This window comes from Lithobates pipiens, unplaced genomic scaffold (assembly GCF_037356315.1).
Source record: "Lithobates pipiens isolate NorthernLeopardFrog02 unplaced genomic scaffold, aLitPip1_a1.2 Scaffold_19, whole genome shotgun sequence".
Taxonomy (NCBI): Eukaryota; Metazoa; Chordata; class Amphibia; order Anura; family Ranidae; genus Lithobates; species Lithobates pipiens.
In genome coordinates this window covers 587,362,834-587,385,976 of record NW_027507764.1, presented here as the reverse complement: position 1 = coordinate 587,385,976, position 23,143 = coordinate 587,362,834, and the positions used below count along the sequence as shown (strand labels likewise).

Here is a 23,143-nt window from a genome sequence, read left to right as displayed (position 1 = left end):
GGATAGGGAGGGTGGCAGGGCATGGATACGGAGAGCTGCAGGGCATGATTAGGGGGGCAGTGCCTGTGAGCCCACAATGGACGGGCAGCCACTGGGGTTTAGTAACACTCTAATTTCTGCCATCACAGAGCATAGCCTGATCATTTTATTGCCATCTTTGTATCCAGCTCAGAGTGTTTTTGGCTAAATTGTAACACAATGTAAAAACTGATACAAACAATGAAACAGCCACATTTATTTCCCACAGAGAATGTGCCAAGCAAGACATTACAGTACATGGGAACGCACATGTCAGAGTAGATTGGCTATAATAGCCGCTGTGAGGAAGCAAGATGGTGGTGGTGCCCAGACGTGGTGCGATCGATCAGAGACGCGGGCCTCATTTTTAGACGGGTGGAGATATTTTCCCGCTGTCTTTACCGGACCCGGGAAATTGGACTATTGGACCCAACTCGTCTACACCGATAACCTCTGCATGGCGGATTTTTTCTTGAGCGCTTGACCCGTGAGTTCTAAAAAAGTAAAAAACAAAAACAGTCGCGGTTTATCTTTATTTTCAACATTTTAAACATTCAGTGATTCGTTTACTGGATGTTAACCCTTTTACTGCCATTTTTTAAAATGATATGCCCGTTTTTAAACCCAAGGATTACCTAAACCACCCAAAACATTAGATATGATTTGGGAGCAATGATTTTGGAGAATAAAATGGCGGCACTGACACACACTTTTTTTTACGCCACACGCGAATTGCGCTAATATTTATCATATCTATATTTTCAGTAACAAAAAAATATGTAAGACACAATATCAACAAAACACTATATAAGACCTAATTCTTGGTAAAATATAAAAGATGGCGGCCACATTGAACAAATAGATGCCAAAAATGCTGTGCCTTCCAATTGTGAGCACCTGGGAAATGGCACAAAATTGTCCATAGGTGATGCTTTAAAGCCCCGGTGCCCAACCAGTGGCCTGTGGGACACACGTGGCCCTTTGGTATAAGAAGTGTGGCCCTCGGACCTCAGTGGTCTGTAGTGGGAACATTAGATTGATTAGGGTAATAGCATTGATCTCTGCCAGCTTCATGTAACATCTTCCCAGTCTGGTATTGTCTTCTGCAGCATCTCCCCACCAACAATGTATCCTCTCCTCACTCTCTGACCACCAACAATGTATCCTGTCCTCACTCTCTGACCACCAACAATGTATCCTGTCCTCAATCTTTTACCACCAACAATGTATCATGTCCTCACTCTCTTACCACCAACAATGTATCATGTCCTCACTCTCTTACCACCAACAATGTATCCTGTCCTCACTTTCTTACCACCAACAATGTATCCTGTCCTCAATCTCTTACCACCAACAATGTATCCTGTCCTCACTTTCTTACCACCAACAATGTATCCTGTCCTCAATCTTTTACTACCAACAATGTATTGTGTCCTCACTCTCTCACCACCAACAGTGTATCGTGTCCTCACTCTCTTACCACCAACAATGTATCCTGTCCTCACTTTCTTACCACCAACAATGTATCCTGTCCTCAATCTCTTACCACCAACAATGTATCCTGTCCTCACTCTCTTACCATCAACAATGTATCCTGTCCTCAATCTCTTACCACCAACAATGTATCCTGTCCTCACTTTCTTACCACCAACAATGTATCCTGTCCTCAATCTTTTACTACCAACAATGTATCCTGTCCTCACTCTCTCACCACCAACAATGTATCCTGTCCTCAATCTTTTACTACCAACAATGTATCCTGTCCTCACTCTCTCACCACCAACAATGTATCGTGTCCTCACTCTCTTACCACCAACAATGTATCCTGTCCTCACTTTCTTACCACCAACAATGTATCCTGTCCTCAAACTCTTACCGCCAACAATGTATCCTGTCCTCACTTTCTTACCACCAACAATGTATCCTGTCCTCACTCTCTTACCACCAACAATGTATCCTGTCCTCACTTTCTTACCATCAACAATGTATCCTGTCCTCAATCTCTTACCACCAACAATGTATCCTGTCCTCACTTTCTTACCACCAACAATGTATCCTGTCCTCAATCTTTTACTACCAACAATGTATCCTGTCCTCACTCTCTCACCACCAACAATGTATCGTGTCCTCCCTCTCTTACCACCAACAATGTATCCTGTCCTCACTTTCTTACCACCAACAATGTATCCTGTCCTCAATCTCTTACCACCAACAATGTATCCTGTCCTCACTTTCTTACCACCAACAATGTATCCTGTCCTCACTCTCTTACCACCAACAATGTATCCTGTCCTCACCTCTCTACCATCAACAATGTATCCTGTCCTCAATCTCTTACCACCAACAATGTATCCTGTCCTCACTCTCTTACCACCAACAATGTATCGTGTCCTCACTCTCTTACCACCAACAATGTATCGTGTCCTCACTCTCTTACCACCAACAATGTATCCTGTCTTCACTTTCTTACCACCAACAATGTATCCTGTCCTCAATCTCTTACCACCAACAATGTATCCTGTCCTCACTCTCTGACCACCAACAATGTATCCTATCCTCACTCTCTTACCCTCATTTCCTCTATTAGCTCTGCAGTCTCTGACAGTTCTCTCCAGCATTACATTTATAGAATATTATGTGTGGGTGGCCCTTTGGTGATGCCAGGGTCCACATTTAAGGTCCCTTCTAGCTCATAAGTTGACAACCACTTAAGCTCTGGAAGATTTTACCCCCTTTATGACCAGACCATTTTTTGCAATTGACAATTGCACGGTCATGCAACACTAAACAAATTTTATATAATTTTTTTCACACAAATAGAGCTTTCTTTTGGTGATATTTGACCACCACTGTTTTTTTTATTTTATGTGATAAACAAAAAAAATAAAAATATTTTTTCATTTTTGCTTTTAAAACATATCCAATAAAAAAATCTTATTTCTTCATAAATTTTCTCTAAAATGTATTCTGCTTCATGTGTTTTGATTATTTTTTTTATTTTTTTTAAAAACTCAATGGGGGTTATTTACTAAAGGAAAATCCACTTTGTACTGCAAGTGCACTTGGAAGTTAGAGTCAATGTAGATCCGAGGGGGATATGCAAGGAAAATAAAAAAAAACTAATTTTAGCTTGCACATGATTGGATGAAAGAAATCAGCAGAGCTTCCCCCTCATTTCAGATTTACTCATTAGATTTAGAGTGACTGCACTTCCAAGAGCACTTGTCTTTCTTAAATGACCCCCAAGTTTTTTTTTACTTCCTGCTATAAAACATATCCAATAAAAAAATGAAAAAATCAAAAAATAAATAAATAAAAAAATGAAAAAATCGACTTTCTTCATAAATTTGGGCTAAACTGTACTCTGCTTCATGTGTTTGATCATTTTTTTTTTCAAAAACCCCATATTTTTTATTTTCTGATATAAAACGTATTCAATAAAAAATGAAAAAAAAAAATCTAATTTCTTCATACATGTTGGCTAAAATGTATTCTGCTTCATGTGTTTTGATAAAAAAAAAAATCCCAATAAGTGTATATTGATTGCTTTGCGTGAAAGTTATAGTGTCTGTACATTATGATATAGATATAGACATTTTATTCTAGTAGTGGCAGGGATCAGTAACTTTTAATAGGACTGTGATAGTGTGGCAGACAATCTGACACTAACAGACTCTGGGAGGAACTGACTAACTGCCACTGACATCACCAGTGACACTAAAGACCCATACACACGAGAGGACTTATGTCCGACAGACTTCCGAAGGAATTCTGCCGGAGTTCTGCCGGAGTTCCGACAGAGTTCTCGACTGAGCGGACTTGGCCACACACAATCACACCAAACTCCGACGGATTCGAACGTGATGACGTATGACTGGACTCGAATAAGGAAGTTCATAGCCAGTAGCCAATAGCTGCCCTAGCGTCGGTTTTAGTCCGTCGGAATAGCATACAGACGAGCGAATTTTTCGGTAGGAACTGGGTCCGGCGGAGTTCCGTCAGAAAAATTTGAAGCATGTTCCATTTTCTAAAGTCCGTCAGACTTTTGCGAATCAAAAGTCCGTTGCAGCCCCACACACGATCGAATAGTCTGACGGAATCATTCCGTCGGACTTTGGATGTTGAAAAGATCCGCTCGTGTGTACGCGGCATAATACGGCGATCAGTGCTAATAATATACACTGTCACTGTACTAATGACACTGGCTGGGAAGGGGGTTAAAATCAGAGGTGATCAAAGGGTTAATTGTGTGCCTTACAATGTGTAATGTGTGCTGCTTTTTACTAAAGATGTCTTTGCTTCTTCTCCCTTTGCAGGGATAAGAAACAGAGAGGTCGTTCCCTCTGTACAGAGCTCTGCGTTGATTTTCAACACAGAGCTCTGGGCTGTGATTGGACACAGCTGATCAGCAGGTCCCAGCCATGAATCATTGGCCAGGACTTGCTGACAGACTCCCGCTGTGTACAATCACTGTGGGTGCCGGTAGGGGGTTGGGCATGGGCTGCCCCCTGCTGTGTATTTCTGCCGACTAATTTATTTTAAATCAGATCTCTACTTCCCAAAATGATCTGAAATCATGATAGAAGATACGGATATTTCTGATTGGTGGTTGGAGTTACCTCGGTCAGGCTGACGCATTTCAGAGTCTCTGAGGTCCCCTCCTCCTCCGGATACAACCCACAGATCTTCACCTCCTGCAAAACCAATTGCAAACCTCCCGTCATCATTCAATAACCATTCTGCCATAAAAAATCATTCTAAATGTCTGAATGTTCTCATTGATATTTATTGTTTAATTGGCAACATCATATCATGTTCACTATGCAGAAATATCTTCACATTTTGCCAGTGCCGGGACCAGGTCATCTAGAGCCCAGAGCCAACTTGCCAAATTCCCCCCCCCCACAAAAATCGAGCACTGATCTGCATGCTCTCCCCCCCCCCCAGCATAAATCCTCCTCCTCCCAATACAAATCTTCCCCCTGTTGAAATCTCCTTCCCAGAATGAATCCTTGTCTCGCCAATCCCCCCCCCCCAGCACAAATCCACTCCCTGAAACACACTCCCCTCCTTAGTACAAATACTGTACCCCTCAAATTACCCCTCTAAGCACAAATCCTTTCCCCCCACTCCAAGAAGCCCCCCCCCAGCACAAATTATCCCAAATCCCCCCATCCTAGCAGAAATCCCCCCTAAATTTCCAGTCCTATAGCAAAAATACCCCCAATCATCCCTGCTACCACAACCCCTCCAGGAAAAAAAATTATCCCCCCCCCCACCATATTACCTTTTCTAGCACAAATGACCCCAAACCCCCCCCCCCCCCCAAAAAAAAATAAAACAAATCTACTAAAGTCACCACTCCTAGCACCCCAAATTTCCCCTCCTAGAACAATTCTTATCCCCTGCTGCCCCCCCCCCCCAATCCCTTACCTCAACCTCTTTGTGGTGCCCTCCCTCCTCACATGATACCACAGTGCCCAGAACAGCCACTCCTCCTGCCCACCCCTTGTCCCAGCCCTGCATTTAGGCCTTATTCCAATTACCAATCAGCAACTCTGGATGGACAGTTGGATAAATGGTTCTATATTTAGGATGTATCTGGTCTATAAAACAGAGGCTCTGGATGGACAGTTGGATAAATGGTTCTACATTTAGGATGTATCTGGTCCAGTATCAGCATTGTTAAATTATCTGCCCCAAGATCTTACTAAAGCCCGCAATAGACTTTTTCTTCAGGTGCTGACTGCTGCCAAACAAACGATTGCGAAGGCCTGGAGGACCCCATCACTGAATATAACTGAGACCAAGCATAGAATCACTCAAGCGATGATACACGCTAAAATTGAAGCGATAGTATTGGATAGGATCCCCTTATTTAATAGAATTTGGCAACCTTGGGTAGACCATTTCCTACCAAAAGATTTTGATACGCGTCTTATGGCCCCTTAACTCACGCTGATTATTAGTCTGGACTCTGTGGGTCCCCCGGGCCCCCCGACCTTACCTTTTTCTCCTCTTTCTTCGCTTCCCATCTTCTTCTATGTACTTTCTCTTATTTTCTTTTCTCCTTTTCATTCTATTTTTCCCTCTGTTCTCTTCTCTCTCTCTTGGTTACGAATGTAAAATTCTTCCTGCGGAACACTACTCTGCAAACTCACCTGCTGTGAGTGCTGCCACCACAACATTGTTTGTAACATGTTTCCCTACCAATGGAACTGGTTAACTCTCTTTTTCTTTAGTATTCTGTAAAGACCCCCTACTGGGATGCTTCCTGTTTGCCTACTCTAGTATATGGCGGGTTCACGAGTGTGCTTTAGTACTATTTGGTCTATATCCGTTGGCGGACAATGGTGGCAACCTGTTAAACTATAATCTGTATCAGTTGTTAATGTAAATTGTTCTGCTTACTTCTGTATACCTTGTTTGACTTTTCAATAAAATATTTGAAACAAGGATGTATCTGGTCTATAAACCAGAGGCTCTGGATGGACAGTTGGATAAATGGTTCTATATTTAGGATGTATCCGGTCTATAAACCAGAGGCTCTGGATGAACAGTTGGATAAATGACTATATACTTAGGACGTATCTGATCTATAAACCAGAGGCTCTGGATTAGGGATGAGCCGAACACCCCCCGGTTCGGTTCGCACCAGAACTTTCAAACGGACCCCGCGTTCGTTACGAACGTTAGAACCCCATTGAAGTCTATGGGACTCGAACGTTCGAAATGGAAAGTGCTAATTTTAACGGCTAATATGCAAGATATGGTCTTAAAAAGGGTTTGGGGACCTGACTCCTGCCTCAGGGGACATGGGTCACTGCAAAAAAAAGTTTTAAAAATGGCCGTTTTGGCGGGAGCACTGATTTTAATGACGATTAAAGTGAAAAAAAAAGTGAAATATTCCTTTAAATATGGTGCCTGGGGGGTGTCTATAGTATGCCTGTGAAGTGCCACGTGTTTCCCGTGTTTAGAACAGTCCCTGCACAAAATGACATTAAATGGAAATAACACCATTTAAAACTGCTTGCGGTTTTAATGTTATATCTGGTTCCTGCAATATGGTTGAAAATCATTGAGAAAAATGGCATGGGTAGCCCTCCCTGCCCATTACCAGCCTATTTGGGTCTTGTACGCATATTAAGGGGAACCCCGTACCCATATTAAAAAAAGGAAATACGTGTGGCCCCCAGGCCCCATATACACAGAACAGCAGTATACAGGCGGTGCAAACAAGACAGGGACTGTGTAGGTTTGTTGTGTTAAGTTGAATCTGTTTGTAATTTTCAACCGGTACATTTTTAAAGTGTAGCTCCAGTCAAAAAAACTATTTTTAAGCTTTTTGGAAAACATAGGGAAGGGTTATCACCCCTGTATAATTTGTTTTGTCGTCCATCTTTTTTCATCTCACTTGCTGTTGTCTCCTTGCGTTTGCAAGTAGGAGATGTTTGTAAGTTGGATGTTTGAAAGTAGGGGCCTGCCCTATATGCTCTGCAGAAATGGCGGAACAAGGTGTTGGTTTTGCCACAACATTGTAAGCCCTCAAAGTGACTCTTGGTGGGCGCTGGAGCGCCCTGCTGTGAACGATTATATCAAGAATTGTAATTACATGCCATTGTTGAACAGTGGTAGAAAAATTGACCTTTGGTGGTTGTGGTGCTGGTGCCACAACACTATAAGTCCTCACCGTTACTCTGGGTGGGCACAGGAAGGGGCCCTCCTGTGAAATATTATATCAAGAATTGTAATTACTAGCCCCTGTTAAACAGGGGCAGAAAAATTGGGCCTTAGGCACTGGTGCTGGTGCCACCACAATGCAACCTCTCCCATATACTCTAGTTTTATTGCAGGAATTAGCCCTGCTGCAAAGCATTGCATCAAAAATTGTAATTAAACGCCCCTGTTAAACAGGGGCTGAAAAATTGGGCTGCTGGCATCACCCAGAACTAGTGATGGACGAACGTTTCGCCCGGCGGTCGTTTCGCGGCGAATTTCCGACATTCGCGGTCCGCACGTTCGAACGCCTTTTTCCGTCGTTCGCCGCGGCGGACTTACGTGTTTAATGTATACAAGAACTTTAACCTTTGGTGACACGTTTATCATGTGATACAGGACAGCCAATTGAGACATGACAGCACATGGACACTTGTACATTCCCCCTAACCTATAAATACACCCGATCCGGTGGCCATTTTACATTCTTTCTTCTGTTACGATAGGGACAGGTTCCTGTGTGGAGTAGGGAGAGATAAACCACTAGCTATTTGGTACACAAAAGTTCTTTTCAGGACTGGTATAGGTGTTAGGTGTTGATAGGTTTGCTGTGCTGCTGATTCTTGCAGCAGCCTGAGTGTCTTTTGTTAGTTTAGAGAAAGGGAAAGGACGGTGTATGCTACAGGGACAGCCAGATTAGTCTTTCATCATCATCATCATCATCATCATCATTAGCTGTTACTATCAAGGTCCACAAAAGAGCTGTTCCAGTAACCACTAATCGTTCTCTTTTTTTGCCAATTTGTATAGGGACAGGAAGGAAGCAGTGTTGTCAGGCAGTGAGGGTAATTTTAAAGACTTGCTGTTATTATTAGTTCCACAAAGGTTCTTTTCAGGACTGGTATCAGTGGTACAGTAATAGGCTTGTACATGTATAATATTCTTTCTTCCAAATATAGAAAGGATATTATACTTGACTGCTGCCCTTCTGCTGCAGTCTGCTAAACATTCACAACTCACTTGTTCCACAAAAGTTCTTATAAGGACTGGTAACTTGGTATAGGGTGCTACGGTACATAGGCTTGAGTGCGGTACAGTCTGCTGTTCTGTAAGGACCGCTATCGGTCCACAATAGATAGGGTTGACGTGCACCACTGCTGACCGCTGCCCTATACTGCAGCAGTCCTTCAGCGGTATAGGGACTGACGTACAGTCTGCTAATCACTAACACACAACCTGCTTGTTCCACAAAAGTTCTTATAAGGACTGGTAACTTGGTATAGGGTGCTACGGTACATAGGCTTGAGTGCGGTACAGTCTGCTGTTCTGTAAGGACCGCTATCGGTCCACAATAGATAGGGTTGACGTGCACCACTGCTGACCGCTGCCCTATACTGCAGCAGTCCTTCAGCGGTATAGGGACTGACGTACAGTCTGCTAAACACTAATACACAACCTGCTTGGTCCACAAAAGTTCTTATAAGGACTGGTAACTTGGTATAGGGTGCTACGGTACATAGGCTTGAGTGCGGTACAGTCTGCTGTTCTGTAAGGACCGCTATAGGTCCACAATAGATAGGGTTGACGTGCACCACTGCTGACCGCTCACCTATACTGCAGCAGTCCTTCAGCGGTATAGGGACTGACGTACAGTCTGCTAATCACTAACACACAACCTGCTTGTTCCACAAAAGTTCTTATAAGGACTGGTAACTTGGTATAGGGTGCTACGGTACATAGGCTTGAGTGCGGTACAGTCTGCTGTTCTGTAAGGACCGCTATCGGTCCACAATAGATAGGGTTGACGTGCACCACTGCTGACCGCTGCCCTATACTGCAGCAGTCCTTCAGCGGTATAGGGACTGACGTACAGTCTGCTAAACACTAATACACAACCTGCTTGGTCCACAAAAGTTCTTATAAGGACTGGTAACTTGGTATAGGGTGCTACGGTACATAGGCTTGAGTGCGGTACAGTCTGCTGTTCTGTAAGGACCGCTATCGGTCCACAATAGATAGGGTTGACGTGCACCACTGCTGACCGCTCACCTATACTGCAGCAGTCCTTCAGCGGTATAGGGACTGACGTACAGTCTGCTAATCACTAACACACAACCTGCTTGTTCCACAAAAGTTCTTATAAGGACTGGTAACTTGGTATAGGGTGCTACGGTACATAGGCTTGAGTGCGGTACAGTCTGCTGTTCTGTAAGGACCGCTATCGGTCCACAATAGATAGGGTTGACGTGCACCACTGCTGACCGCTGCCCTATACTGCAGCAGTCCTTCAGCGGTATAGGGACTGACGTACAGTCTGCTAAACACTAATACACAACCTGCTTGGTCCACAAAAGTTCTTATAAGGACTGGTAACTTGGTATAGGGTGCTACGGTACATAGGCTTGAGTGCGGTACAGTCTGCTGTTCTGTAAGGACCGCTATCGGTCCACAATAGATAGGGTTGACGTGCACCACTGCTGACCGCTGCCCTATACTGCAGCAGTCCTTCAGCGGTATAGGGACTGACGTACAGTCTGCTAAACACTAATACACAACCTGCTTGGTCCACAAAAGTTCTTATAAGGACTGGTAACTTGGTATAGGGTGCTACGGTACATAGGCTTGAGTGCGGTACAGTCTGCTGTTCTGTAAGGACCGCTATCGGTCCACAATAGATAGGGTTGACGTGCACCACTGCTGACCGCTGCCCTATACTGCAGCAGTCCTTCATCGGTATAGGGACTAAGAGTTTTGTCACAGGGTCATTTAAAAAATGACAGGCAGAGGAAGAGGCAGGCCCTTCCGCAGGGGTGGTAGGGGTAGGGCAGGAGCAACAGGCTTGAGCCAAAGTGGGAAGTTGCAGAAGGTGCGTTCAATTACTTTAAAGGATGCACCAGACTTGGTTGAGTGGCTCGCTCAGCCTTACTCTTCTGCACCCTCCTCATCCTCTCGATCTGCACCCTCTTCTTCACTCTCTGCTATGTGCACCCCCAAAGACACTACCACCAACAACACGACCACCACCACCACCACCACATACCTTCCGCTTGAGTCACTGGAATTATTTTCCGATCCATATCAAGAGGACATTTCTGATGCGCAGCCACTCTTGGTATTGGATCAGGAAGAGGAGGTAGCAACAAGCGCTACTCAGCAGTCTGACGCCAGTACCCAGATCAGCCCAAGGAGGAGGTTGGTCCCCGGTGTTGCTGCCTACTCCGAGATCTCTACTTATAGCGGTGGGGAAGGTGACGTTGATGATGACGTGTCTAGTGATGTCACGTGGGTGCCCACAAGAGAGGAAGAGGAGGGGAGTTCAGAGGGAGATATGGACCAGCAGATAGGGAGGAGAAGCAGCAATGACTTACATTGCACAGCAGGGACAAAGCAGACTGCAAATGTATCAGGAGCGAGTCATCGACCATGTACGGTCACATCTGGCGCTCCCAGGACACCGGCACATGGCTCCGCAGTGTGGGCTTTTTTTAACGTGTCCGCTGCTGACAATAGCGTTGCCATCTGCAATCTTTGCAGTCAACGCGTTAGTCGCGGTAAGCCCAATACTCACCTAGGGACGACCGCCTTAAGAAGGCACATGAGCAGCCATCACCGAGCCCAGTGGGAGCAACGGAACACACAAAGCCACACTGCAGGCTCTCACCGTCCAGCCTCGTCTTCTACTTCTCCTTCTCCTCTCTCCTCACAATTGTCCTCCACTCCACCTTCCATCACGCCAAGCTCACATTTTTCTGCAAAAAGGCAGGCTTCCGTGGGCCTAATGTTTGAGCGTAAAAAAATGATGACGCCGGATAACCCTCTTGCCCAACGGTTGGCGGCTGGCTTGTCAGAACTCATAGCCCGCCAACTACTGCCATATAAACTGGTGGACTCGGAGGCCTTTCGCAAATTTGTGGCCATTGGAACACCACAATGGAAGGTCCCAGGAAGGAAGTATTTCTCAGAGAAGGGCATCCCAGAGCTATATGGCCATGTTCAGCGGCAAGTGAATGTATCTCTGGCACACAGTGTCGGTGCCAAGATACATCTGACCACAGACACGTGGTCTAGCAAACACGGGCAGGGAAGGTATATCAGTTTTACTGCCCACTGGGTGAACCTTCTGACGGCCGTCAAGCATGTAACCCGTGGCACCCGTGTAGATTTGGTTTTACCGCCACGGATTGCATGCAGGCCTGACTCTTCTTCTCCTCCTCCTACTCCATCCTCCTCCCTCTCCTCCTCAGCTGCCTCCTCCTTTTCCGCTGCTAGCGTCTCTTCCACTGCACCGCCCAAGCTCCCCAGAACCTATTCCACATGCCAGGTGAGACGTTGCCATGCCGTGCTGCGTCTGTTGTGCCTGGAAGCAAAGAGCCACACTGGCCCGGCACTCCTTTCAGCTTTGCGTTCACAGGCAGATGAGTGGCTAACACCGCTCAATTTGACAGTTGGTAAAGTGGTGTGTGACAACGGTGCCAATCTGCTTAGCGCATTGAAACAGGGCAAAATCACGCACGTGCCGTGCATGGCACACGTCTTAAACTTGGTCGTGCAGCGATTCCTTGTCAAATACCCTGGGGTCCAGGACATCTTGCGGCAGGCAAGGAAAATCTCGGCCCATTTCAGAAGATCTTACACGGCCATGGCTCGCCTTGCTGACATTCAGCGGCGACACCATCTGCCGGTCAGACGTCTTATTTGCGATTGCCCGACGCGATGGAACTCAACCTTCTATATGCTTGATAGGCTGCTCCAGCAGAAACGTGCAGTTAACGTCTACCTGTATGAACTCTGCGAAAGAAACGGTTCTGGGGAGCTGGGTTTTTTTTCACCGCGCCAGTGGCTGCTCATGCGCGACACATGCAGACTTCTGCGGCCATTTGAGGAGATCACCAAACTGGTCAGTCGCAGCCATGGCGCCATCAGTGACATGGTACCTTATGCCTTCTTTCTGGAGCGTGCATTGCGTCGTGTCATTGATCAGGCTGTGGAGGAGCAGGAGCGGGAAGATGAGGAAGTCGCAATGCTGGATGAATTCCCAGGGGGGGCTACTCTATCTGAGACAAGTCAACAACAGGAGTCTGATGAGGAGTCAGAGGAGGATGGTGCCGGGGCGGATGAGCAGGAGCAAGAAGAGCATGCTTTAAACCTTTCTGGGATCCCTGTTGTGCGAGGATGGGGAGAGGAGAATGAAGAGGACGACATTATCCTGGATGATGAGCAGGAGCCAGGCCACCACACCGCTTCCACTTTAGTGCAAATGGGGGCCTTCATGCTCCAGTGTTTTAATAGGGACCCCCGTATAAAAAGCATGAGGGTCAAGGACCAGTACTGGGTGGCAACGTACTTAGACCCCCGGTACAAACACAAAATGGCGGAAATGTTACCGCCGTCGCAGAGGGCTGTCAGAATGCAGCACTTCCAGGCCTTGCTTCGAGAAATGCTGCATTCTGCTTTTGCGTGCGCTGGCAGAGGAGCAATTCCCACTCCCAGAGAAGGATTTGCGGGTACCAATCCAACAGCGCCTGCAAGAAGAGGCCGGTTTGAAGATGTGTTGGTGACTTCGGATATGAGGTCATTCTTTCAGCCGACCCATCGACAGGTGTCATCCGGATCCAGCATCAGGGAACGCCTAGACCGTCAGGTGTCCGACTACATTGGGTTAACGGCCGATGTGGACGCTCTGAGGAGTGATGAACCCCTAGACTACTGGGTGGGCAGGCTTGACCTCTGGCCAGAGCTTGCCCAATTTGCAATCGAACTGTTGGCTTGCCCCTCATCCAGTGTCCTGTCCGAAAGGACGTTCAGCGCAGCAGGGGGGATTGTGACCGATAAGCGTACTCGCCTAGCTCACCACAGTGTTAACTACCTCACATTTCTAAAAATGAATGAGGCATGGATCTCGGAGGAATTCAACACATGTGACCAGTAGACCATGTATATGTCTATAAACTATTTTTTTAATCAAGCACACAGACCTTCTTAATTCATTTGGCTCACTTCCTTGACCCAAAAAAGCACACCGTACTATATGCCCCTACCCTCCTCTTTGAAGAGGTTGAGCGGTGTCATATTTCTACTGGGGCTGCTTATGATATCCCTGTGCTGTGCTGACTTCCTCCTGGGGGTTCTTATTATGAAGGGATCACACTATCCCTGTGCTGTGCTGACTTCCTCCTGGGGGTTCTTATTATGAGGGGATCACACCATCCCTGTGCTGTGCTGACTTCCTCCTGGGGCTGCTTACGGTGCTGCTGTCAGTGCTGTATGTCACGGTGCTGCTGTCAGCGCTGTATGTCACGGTGCTGCTGTCAGCGCTGTATGTCACGGTGCTGCTGTCAGCGCTGTATGTCACGGTGCTGCTGTCAGCGCTGTATGTCACGGTGCTGCTGTCAGCGCTGTATGTCACGGTGCTGCTGTCAGCGCTGTATGTCACGGTGCTGCTGTCAGCGCTGTATGTCACGGTGCTGCTGTCAGCGCTGTATGTCACGGTGCTGCTGTCAGCGCTGTATGTCACGGTGCTGCTGTCAGCGCTGTATGTCACGGTGCTGCTGTCAGCGCTGTATGTCACGGTGCTGCTGTCAGCGCTGTATGTCACGGTGCTGCTGTCAGTGCTCTGTATTACGGTGCTGCTGTCAGATGCCTCTATCACGGTGCATGTGTCATTCCGGTATGTCACGCTGCTGGTGATCATCTCCTGCACCCTCTTCTTTGCCTACCCTGGTCCCTGACCTTCCCTCTCCTCCATTGCCTTCATTAGCTCCATAGTCCTGAATTGTTAGAACAATTTCCCAAATAAAATAAAAATGCTTGTAGTTATCGATCCCAAATTCACCTCATACATGTATTATGTCATTGTCCAGATGGTGGGACTACGTTTTACCCCCTAATAATTACCACGTGGCCGCAAATTCGACATGAAGGTTTGCAAAGTTCGCCTCCCATTGAAGTCAATGGGGCCCGCGGCGAACGTTCGGTTTCGCGAACGTTTGGGTCCGTTCGCATTTCGCTTTCGCGAAACGTCCCGTCGGAAGTTCGTCCATCACTACCCAGAACCAAAAAACTCCTGCAGATGCCTTTTTTATAGAACAGCAGAGATAAAGGGGTATATACAGATGTATACTGTGCTGTGCTGGAAGCACACACAACTTCCAATAACTCCTGCAGATGGCAATTGGGCCCAAATAGAGAAGAGCTATGTAGGTGGATTATAGCGGTATGTACTGGGTACAGAGCACGCAAACAGCACGCACTATCTCCTGAGTGACACTACTGACTGCAAGCTCTATTATTAAAGATGGATCACTAGCTATATAGGTGAGGTGAATATCGCGGTGTATACTGCGGTCAGGGCACGCAGACAATAACCAGAAAACAGCAGAGATAAAGGGGTATATACAGATGTATACTGTGCTGTGCCCGAGGCACACACAACTTCCAATAACTCCTGCAGATGGCATTTGGGCTCAAATAGAGAACAGCTATGTAGGTGTATATAGCGGTATGTACTGGGTACAGAGCACGCAAACAGCACGCACTATCTCCTAACGCTACTGACTGCAAGCTCTATTATTAAAGATGGATCACTAGCTATATAGGTGAGGTGAATATAGCGGTGTATACTGCGGTCAGGGCACAGACAATAACCACTACACAAGAGCAAGATAGGAAATCAGCCAAAAACGATTAGTGTGTAACTGTGTTGAAGGTACACAGAACACCCACTGCTTCAGATGCCAACACACTACACGAGGCCGCCTCAAAGGCGGCCTTATATAGTGTGGGCGTGCACTACACAGCCTGAGCTATGATTGGCCACAGGCATCCTGCCTGTGGCCAATCATGGCTCTCCTCGCTGCTGGCGCTGCGATTGGCCAAGCATGCGGGGTCACAGTGCATGCTTAGCCAATCATGAGCCAGCAATGCACTGCGTCATCGCAGTGCATTGTGGGCCGTGCGCGCCACACGAATTTTGACGCGAACGGACCAAGAGTTCGGATTTCGCCGAACGGACGAACAGCCAATGTTCGAGTCGAACGTACGTTCGACTCAAACACGAAGCTCATCCCTACTCTGGATGGACAGTTGGATAAATGGTTCTATATTTAGGATGTATCCGGTCTATAAACCAGAGGCTCTGGATGGACAGTTGGATAAATGGTTCTATATTTAGGATGTATCTGGTCTATAAACCAGAGGCTCTGGAAGGACAATTGGATAAATGGATAAATGGCTCTATATTTAGGAAGTATCTGGTCTATAAACCAGAGGCTCTGGATGGACAGTTGGATAAATGGCTCTATCTTTAGGAAGTATCCGGTCTATAAACCAGAGGCTCTGGATGGACAGTTGGATAAATGGCTCTATATTTAGGATGTATCCGGTCTATAAACCAGAGGCTCTGGATGGACAGTTGGATAAATGGTTCTATATTTAGGATGTATCTGGTCTATAAACCAGAGGCTCTGGAAGGACAATTGGATAAATGGATAAATGGCTCTATATTTAGGAAGTATCTGGTCTATAAACCAGAGGCTCTGGATGGACAGTTGGATAAATGGCTCTATCTTTAGGAAGTATCCGGTCTATAAACCAGAGGCTCTGGATGGACAGTTGGATAAATGGCTCTATATTTAGGATGTATCCGGTCTATAAACCAGAGGCTCTGAATGGACAGTTGGATAAATGGCTCTATATTTAGGATGTATCCGGTCTATAAACCAGAGGCTCTGAATGGACAGTTGGATAAATGGCTCTATATTTAGGAAGTATCTGGTCTATAAACCAGAGGCTCTGGGGGGACAGTTGGATAAATGGCTCTATATTTAGGATGTATCCGGTCTATAAACCAGAGGCTCTGGAAGGACAATTGGATAAATGGATAAATGGCTCTATATTTAGGAAGTATCCGGTCTATAAACCAGAGGCTCTGGATGGACAGTTGGATAAATGGTTCTATATTTAGGATGTATCCGGTCTGTAAACCAGAGGTTCTGGATCCACTCATTGATAGATCCATCCACATAATAAACCCATAAGGGGGTCTCAGCACCCTTCACATGTAGACAGAGTTTATGAAGCTGCTTTCTGTGATGACTTATAATGTACAATACTCGGTCTTCTGTTCCTCACCCCGTCCTTCTTGTAGTCACATCCGGCCGAATTAATATCTTCAGATTTGAGGCATTCTGTCTCCTTTATTAAGAAAGTGACCGCTGGAGAGTCTTCCCCGTCCTAAATGGAAGAAAACAATTTGTAATATTGTAACCTCCATGTGTTCTCTATATGTAGCAAGCGATAAATACGTAATTCTGTCATCTGTAACATTAAACACTGAGAAATAAATGTGTTACTTTTAACATTGTTTCATTTTTAGATCAATCTTTACAGGTAACAAAAAAAAAAAAAGGATACAATTTGACTTTTTTTCAGGAATAATAACAATTTAGATCATCTGCTTGAAACAAGCAGTGACTCCTGACAACACTTTTTTTGCTTAGTTTTTGATAGAGTGGGAAAGGGTTTGATCCTCTGCAAGATTTTTTTTTTTTTTTTTTTTACTGGTCAGCGATCCCATTGAAGAGACTTCTCATCTTTTTTTTCTGTGACACCAAGACAAGAAATGGGGGGAAGGGTGTCACCGGCATCGTAACGGAAAGAAATCATACACTGAAACAAACACACTGTCAGACAATCAAACATTTCTCTATTGCGTCCCAAAAACAAAAGGAAAATATGTTCTGATTGGAGTTAGGAATTTATATTTTTATTATTAGCAGTAGTAATGAAAGAGTAGTAAAAAAAAAAAAAAAAAAATCACTAAATATATATATATAAAATAGCAAAAAAGTTCAAAATAAATGTTAAATATGAAATATTCAACAAGGAATAAAAAAAGAAAAAAAATGAATTGTACTTAGATAAAAAAAAGAATCTGGGAATTCATCAAAACATTTTTGGTAGAAGTAATTTCTTAGTATTTGAATATTTTTAATACAATAAACCTCGGATTGCGAGTAACGCGTTTTACGAGCATTTCGCAAAGTGAGAAATTTTTTAAATAAAAATCGGACTCAATTTGCGAGCATTGCCACACAAGACGAGCAGGATTCGAGCCTCTGGGGCATTCAGTACCGCATGTGGCCAGAGGTGCGGGGGCACCGGTGACGCTCGGAGCCACTGTCTCCCGTTGTGTCATGCAGTCTTAACTGTTCGGCGGCCGTCCATTGTAACAAAGCCCCGCCTCCTCCTCATCTGTGATAGACAGAACACTGAACACTGATACGATGCTGCGAAACTGAATCAGTGCTCTGTCTATCACTGTTACAGTGGACAGCCGCCGAACAATTAAGACTGCATGACACAGCGGGAGACAGTTTTGGTTATCAAAGTACAGCTGCAGATGGGCACAGTGAGGCTGAAAATGGGCACAGTGAGGCTGCAGATGGGCACAGTGAGGCTGCAGATGGGCACTGATACAGGTGGGCACAGTGAGGCTGCAAATGGGCACAGCGAGGCTGCAGGTGGGCACTGATGATACAGGTGGGCACAGTAAGGCTGCAAATGGGCACAGTGAGGATGTAAATGGGCGCAGTGAGGCTGCAAATGGGCATTGTTTACCCAGTAGCTGCTGCATTTCCCACCCTAGGCTTATACTCGAGTCAATACATTTTCCCAGTTTTTTGTGGTAAAATTAGTTGCCTCGGCTTATATTCGGGTCAGCTTATACTCAAGTATATACGGTATGTATACTGATTTCTTCTTAGGGTTAGATAGGTTAGTGTTAGATTGTGGATGTCTGTAGATGCAGCGATTTTAGTTTTAGGCTGGACTTCCACTTTAACCTCCGCATTATGCCGCCTCCTGATTTAATCCTGTAAATGGCGTGCTAAGGCACCTCAGTCGCACGCAGTGCACGTGGTTTTGGGGTGGCTTGCATGGGTAGGCTTGTAATGGTTGCGTTTGGCCTATTCAATGCAATATGCTGTAGTAGAATTTTTGCTGCGCCATGTGCACAGTCCTGGCAATCCATCCTGCATAAGACACCTATGCAGTTGCCACTCCAAGAGTATACCTATACCCAGGGGTCAAGTCCTGGGGAAAAAAGTGTGGGAACTCCCACCCAAGATCCCCTCCCCCACCAAAAAAATAAATAAAAAATGATACACTCATATGCACTAACGCTTCAAAAGTGGTATTTTTCATCCAATTTTCGTATTGTGTGTATGAAGCTTAAGGGCCGGTTCACACTGCGGGCGATGCGAGGCGACACCGACTTGCCTCGCCGCGACCTGCCGCAACTTGCAAATGACTTCTGTATAGAAGTCAATGCAAGTCGCCCCGAGGTCACCCAAAAGTAGTACAGGAACCTTTTTTCTGAGTCGGAGCGACTCGAGTCGCTCCTCTCAGAACGGTTCCATTGTACAGAACGGGGGCGACTTGTCAGATCGCGGCGAGGCAAGTCGTGTCGCCTCGCATCGCCCGCAGTGTGAACCGGCCCTAAATGTTAATACATAAAAAAAAAAAACAATCCTCCACAAACATAAATACGGTAATTCTCTGAATAATCAGCATTCATTCAGTTGTGCTTCTGTGCAAATGTGAACATCGTGTTCTGATCTTTATTGGGGAATGTTATTTTGTATATAGAGTGTTTATGTGGTGAGTTTACACTTTTCATTGAACAGAGTTTGGATAACACAGGGTTAAAAGGAAAGGTCATAAATGAAGTGCACATTATCTGGACAGAATGTTGGGGAGATAGTGATGTGTTCCTGCTTAGGAGATGTATGTTAGCTTGGGGGACTGCAAACTCTGCAGGGGCTCCAACACACACTCGCTGCTATTCCAACCCTTCACATATTTCCACATAAACTTCCCTCCTGACATTAAACTTTGCCAGGTATTGTGCCCAGCTTACCCCCCCCCCCCCCCCAAACTGATGTTCCTCCCTCAGCTCACCTCTCTCCCTGCATGTCCTGTGAGCAGAATAGCTGATCTACTCGTCAGCTAGACCTAGACCTGATCTACCCGTCAGCTAGATGTGATTCACAGGTAGATCAAAGCGGAAGCTGTCATGGGGCCCCCTACTGGCAATGCCTGAATGGTCAGGTGTGCGGCACTTACTATTTTGAGCTGTATCGACGGCTGCTGGTGTAGCACCTGCCACACACCTCGCATACTTCAAAGTCTTGCAGGACGTGGCTGCTAACGGGGAAATGAGTTCCTGTTGTGGAAAAAGTACAGGAACTCTGTTCCCATGCGTTCCCGCAGGACTTGAGCCCTGCCTATACCTGAAGATCAGGCAACTACTAAGGCACCCAGAAAAATAATGAATTGCAATGACACTAATTAGCATTCTGTGGGCTATTGCCTTTGAGATGAAGATTACAGAGATTGGGAAGGAACCCTATTGCGTTGGTGTAACCCAGTGTAGTCCCAATGCAGAAACAAGGGAATGTGCCTTCTGCCCTGTTCTAGTTGACTAATGAGATTACATGATCATATTGGTAATTATTATTTGTATTTATTTTTTATGGGTACTTATATAGCGCTATCAATTTACGCAATGCTTCGCATATTGTAATGTTTGGGGGTTATTTAGCTCAAGTGTAGCACCTGCTAGCAAGTACAGTCCATGCCAGAAATTCCCTTTTCAAGGCTTGTTGGTGTAGGGGACCGTACCGAATAGCTGGATATCTCTCACCAGGGCCCTGGGAACACCCAAATGACACACATGATGAGGTCGGAAGGATGTTCGGTTTATTAAAAGCATTGTCCCCTGTTTTATAAAATATAAATAAATGTTAGATAATAGGAATATGAGGGATAACAACAGAAAATTACAGAGCAGAACCAGCAGAAACATTGTTAACCCTTCAGTTGGCCCACTTTTATTAAGTAAAATTCAGAAAAACAAAACTACATGGTTTCACCCTCAACACCAAACGGTGGTAGACATCCCGTCTCTTAGCTCTTATTAGCAAAGAAATAGACCATCAGCCTCCTGGCTTATACATACAGCCATGTCACTTCAGGCATTTGTCTGTTTCTCACAGACAGTCTTTATACATCCTCTGTGCACATAACACAGCCCCTTACTGCTTGGGCTCCCATGTGGTGCCTTCCTGAGTCCTGGCAGTGGCCTCAGGCTTGAGCCTCTGGCTTTCACAGTGCACACAAGCATTCTCTGGCTTCTTCAGTGCAAGCCTGGACTCCTCAGGAAGGTGGAGCCCAGAACCATGGTCAGATGTGTACAAAAAAAAACAGAACACACCTGAAAAATTAGGGTGTTGGCAGTTCTGAAAATCTGGAGGACCCAAGACTGAAGACTTCATACCACCCGATCGCTAAGAAATCTCCAGGTCCCAAAGTGGACTTTTCTAAACAATGAGGAAACTTATAAGTCAGTTTCCTCACAATTATCAAACCCCCTGGAGCCCCTTAACTTCCCTGGTTGAGAATCCTGCATCACCACCCTGGTGGGGTACCACACTGCCACAATATATATTACACATTCAGTCATTTTGAAGAAATCTTCAACCAATTATCACCTTTTACCCTCCAAGGTTCTTATCTGAAGATGACTTTAGGTCAAATGGCCAGAATATTGAATAGTTGGGTACACAGATGGACAGTAGAATAGATGGGCACTCAGATGGACAGTAGAATAGTTGGGCACACAGATGGACTGTGGAATATTTGGGCACTCAGATGGACAGTAGAATAGTTGGGCACACAGATGGACAGTAGAATAGTTGGGCACACAGATGGACAGTAGAATAGATGGGCACACAGATGGACAGTAGAATAGTTGGGCACACAGATGGACAGTAGAATAGTTGGGCACACAGATGGACAGTAGAATAGTTGGGTACACAGATGGACAGTAGAATAGTTGGGCATACAGGTGGACAGAGGAATAGTTGGGCACACAGATGGACAGTAGAATAGTTGGGCACACAGATGGACAGTAGAATAGTTGGGCACACAGATGGACAGTAGAATAGTTGGGCACACAGATGGACAGTAGAATAGTTGGGCACACAGATGGACAGTAGAATAGTTGGGCATACAGACATATGGACAGTAGAATAGTTAGGCATTCTGATGGACAGTAGAATAGTTGGGCACACAGATGGACAGTAGAATAGTTGGGCACACAGATGGACAGTAGAATAGTTGGGCACACAGATGGACAGTAGAATAGTTGGGTACACAGATGGACAGTAGAATAGTTGGACATACAGGTGGACAGAAGAATAGTTGGGCACACAGATGGACAGTAGAATAGTTGGGCACACAGATGGACAGTAGAATAGCTGGGCACACAGATGGACAGTAGAATAGCTGGCACACCGATGGACAGTAGGATAGTTGGGCACTCAGATGAACAGTAGAATAGTTGGGTACACAGATGGATAGTAAAAGAGTTGGGCACACCGAAGAACAGTGGAATACTTGGGCACACCGATGGACATTAGAATAGTTGGGCACACTGATGGACATTAGAATAGTTGGGCACACAGATGGACAGTAGAATAGTTGGGCACACAGATGGACAGTAGAATAGTTGGGCACACAGATGGCCATTGTGTCTTTAACCCCCATTCTCCTTCACTTATATGGCTTCAGTTGACATCAATGTAGTACACTGGTGGGGGCTAAAAAAAACGTAGGACATGTTGCATTTTAATGCAGCACATTGTGACTCGCTGTAAAGTATCACAACGCTCTGCGAAAAAACTTTGAAAATAAAATCAGTCACTGCGATGTGTTTTAACCACAAATAAAGGCGAGTACAATGGATGGATTTGGGGCCCTATTACTTACACTTACCTGCATAAGGGGAGCCGGGAGATCAGAGAGGAGCTGGAATAAGAACTCGTCACCTTCCTTTTGGTTGTAGAGATCCAGGGCATCTCTGATCCGTCCTTCCTGATCCACAGACTGAGAGCGCGCCACCTCCAATGTGACCGCACAGAGCCACACCACACACTGCCAGACCTTCATCTTCCCTTCCATCTCAGGGCGACATCACTGGAGGAAGAAGGTTTCATAGGACTCTGTCTCTGGTGGTTCTTCTGATTTCATAATTTCGCACACTTCTTCCTATTGTTGCACCACACAGTATGCTTTTCCTTTGTCCGTCTTGCTGAAATCTCTCTGTGTGTTCTCTTTTCACATTTCGTCATCTCTAATACCGGGCCCAACGTTATCTCATCCACCTTCCTGTGGTTTCTTAATGTTTTGTTTCATCACATACGCTCGGGCACTTGTATACCCCTTATGGACTAGAGCAATTTTTACATTTTAGATATGGGGTCCCCCTGATTTTGGAGTAACATTGTAATTACTTAATATCAAATTATACAAAAATAAAATAAGATATCAAAATAGCCTAAAAAGATTA

The 23,143-nt window shown here is 45.5% G+C and overlaps 1 protein-coding gene across 1 annotated transcript; it reads right to left on the bottom strand.

Moving 5' to 3' along the window:
• Positions 1–215: 215 nt before the first annotated feature.
• LOC143997736 (neutrophilic granule protein-like) lies at positions 216–22,833 on the bottom strand. The gene is made up of 4 exons (XM_077493525.1): positions 22,570–22,833; positions 16,864–16,965; positions 4,638–4,712; positions 216–512 (listed from the first exon to the last, which is right to left on the bottom strand). Exons 1-4 carry the CDS (start codon positions 22,753–22,755, stop codon positions 417–419), a joined length of 459 nt encoding a protein of 152 aa, XP_077349651.1. The 5' UTR covers positions 22,756–22,833; the 3' UTR covers positions 216–416.
• Positions 22,834–23,143: the final 310 nt, after the last annotated feature.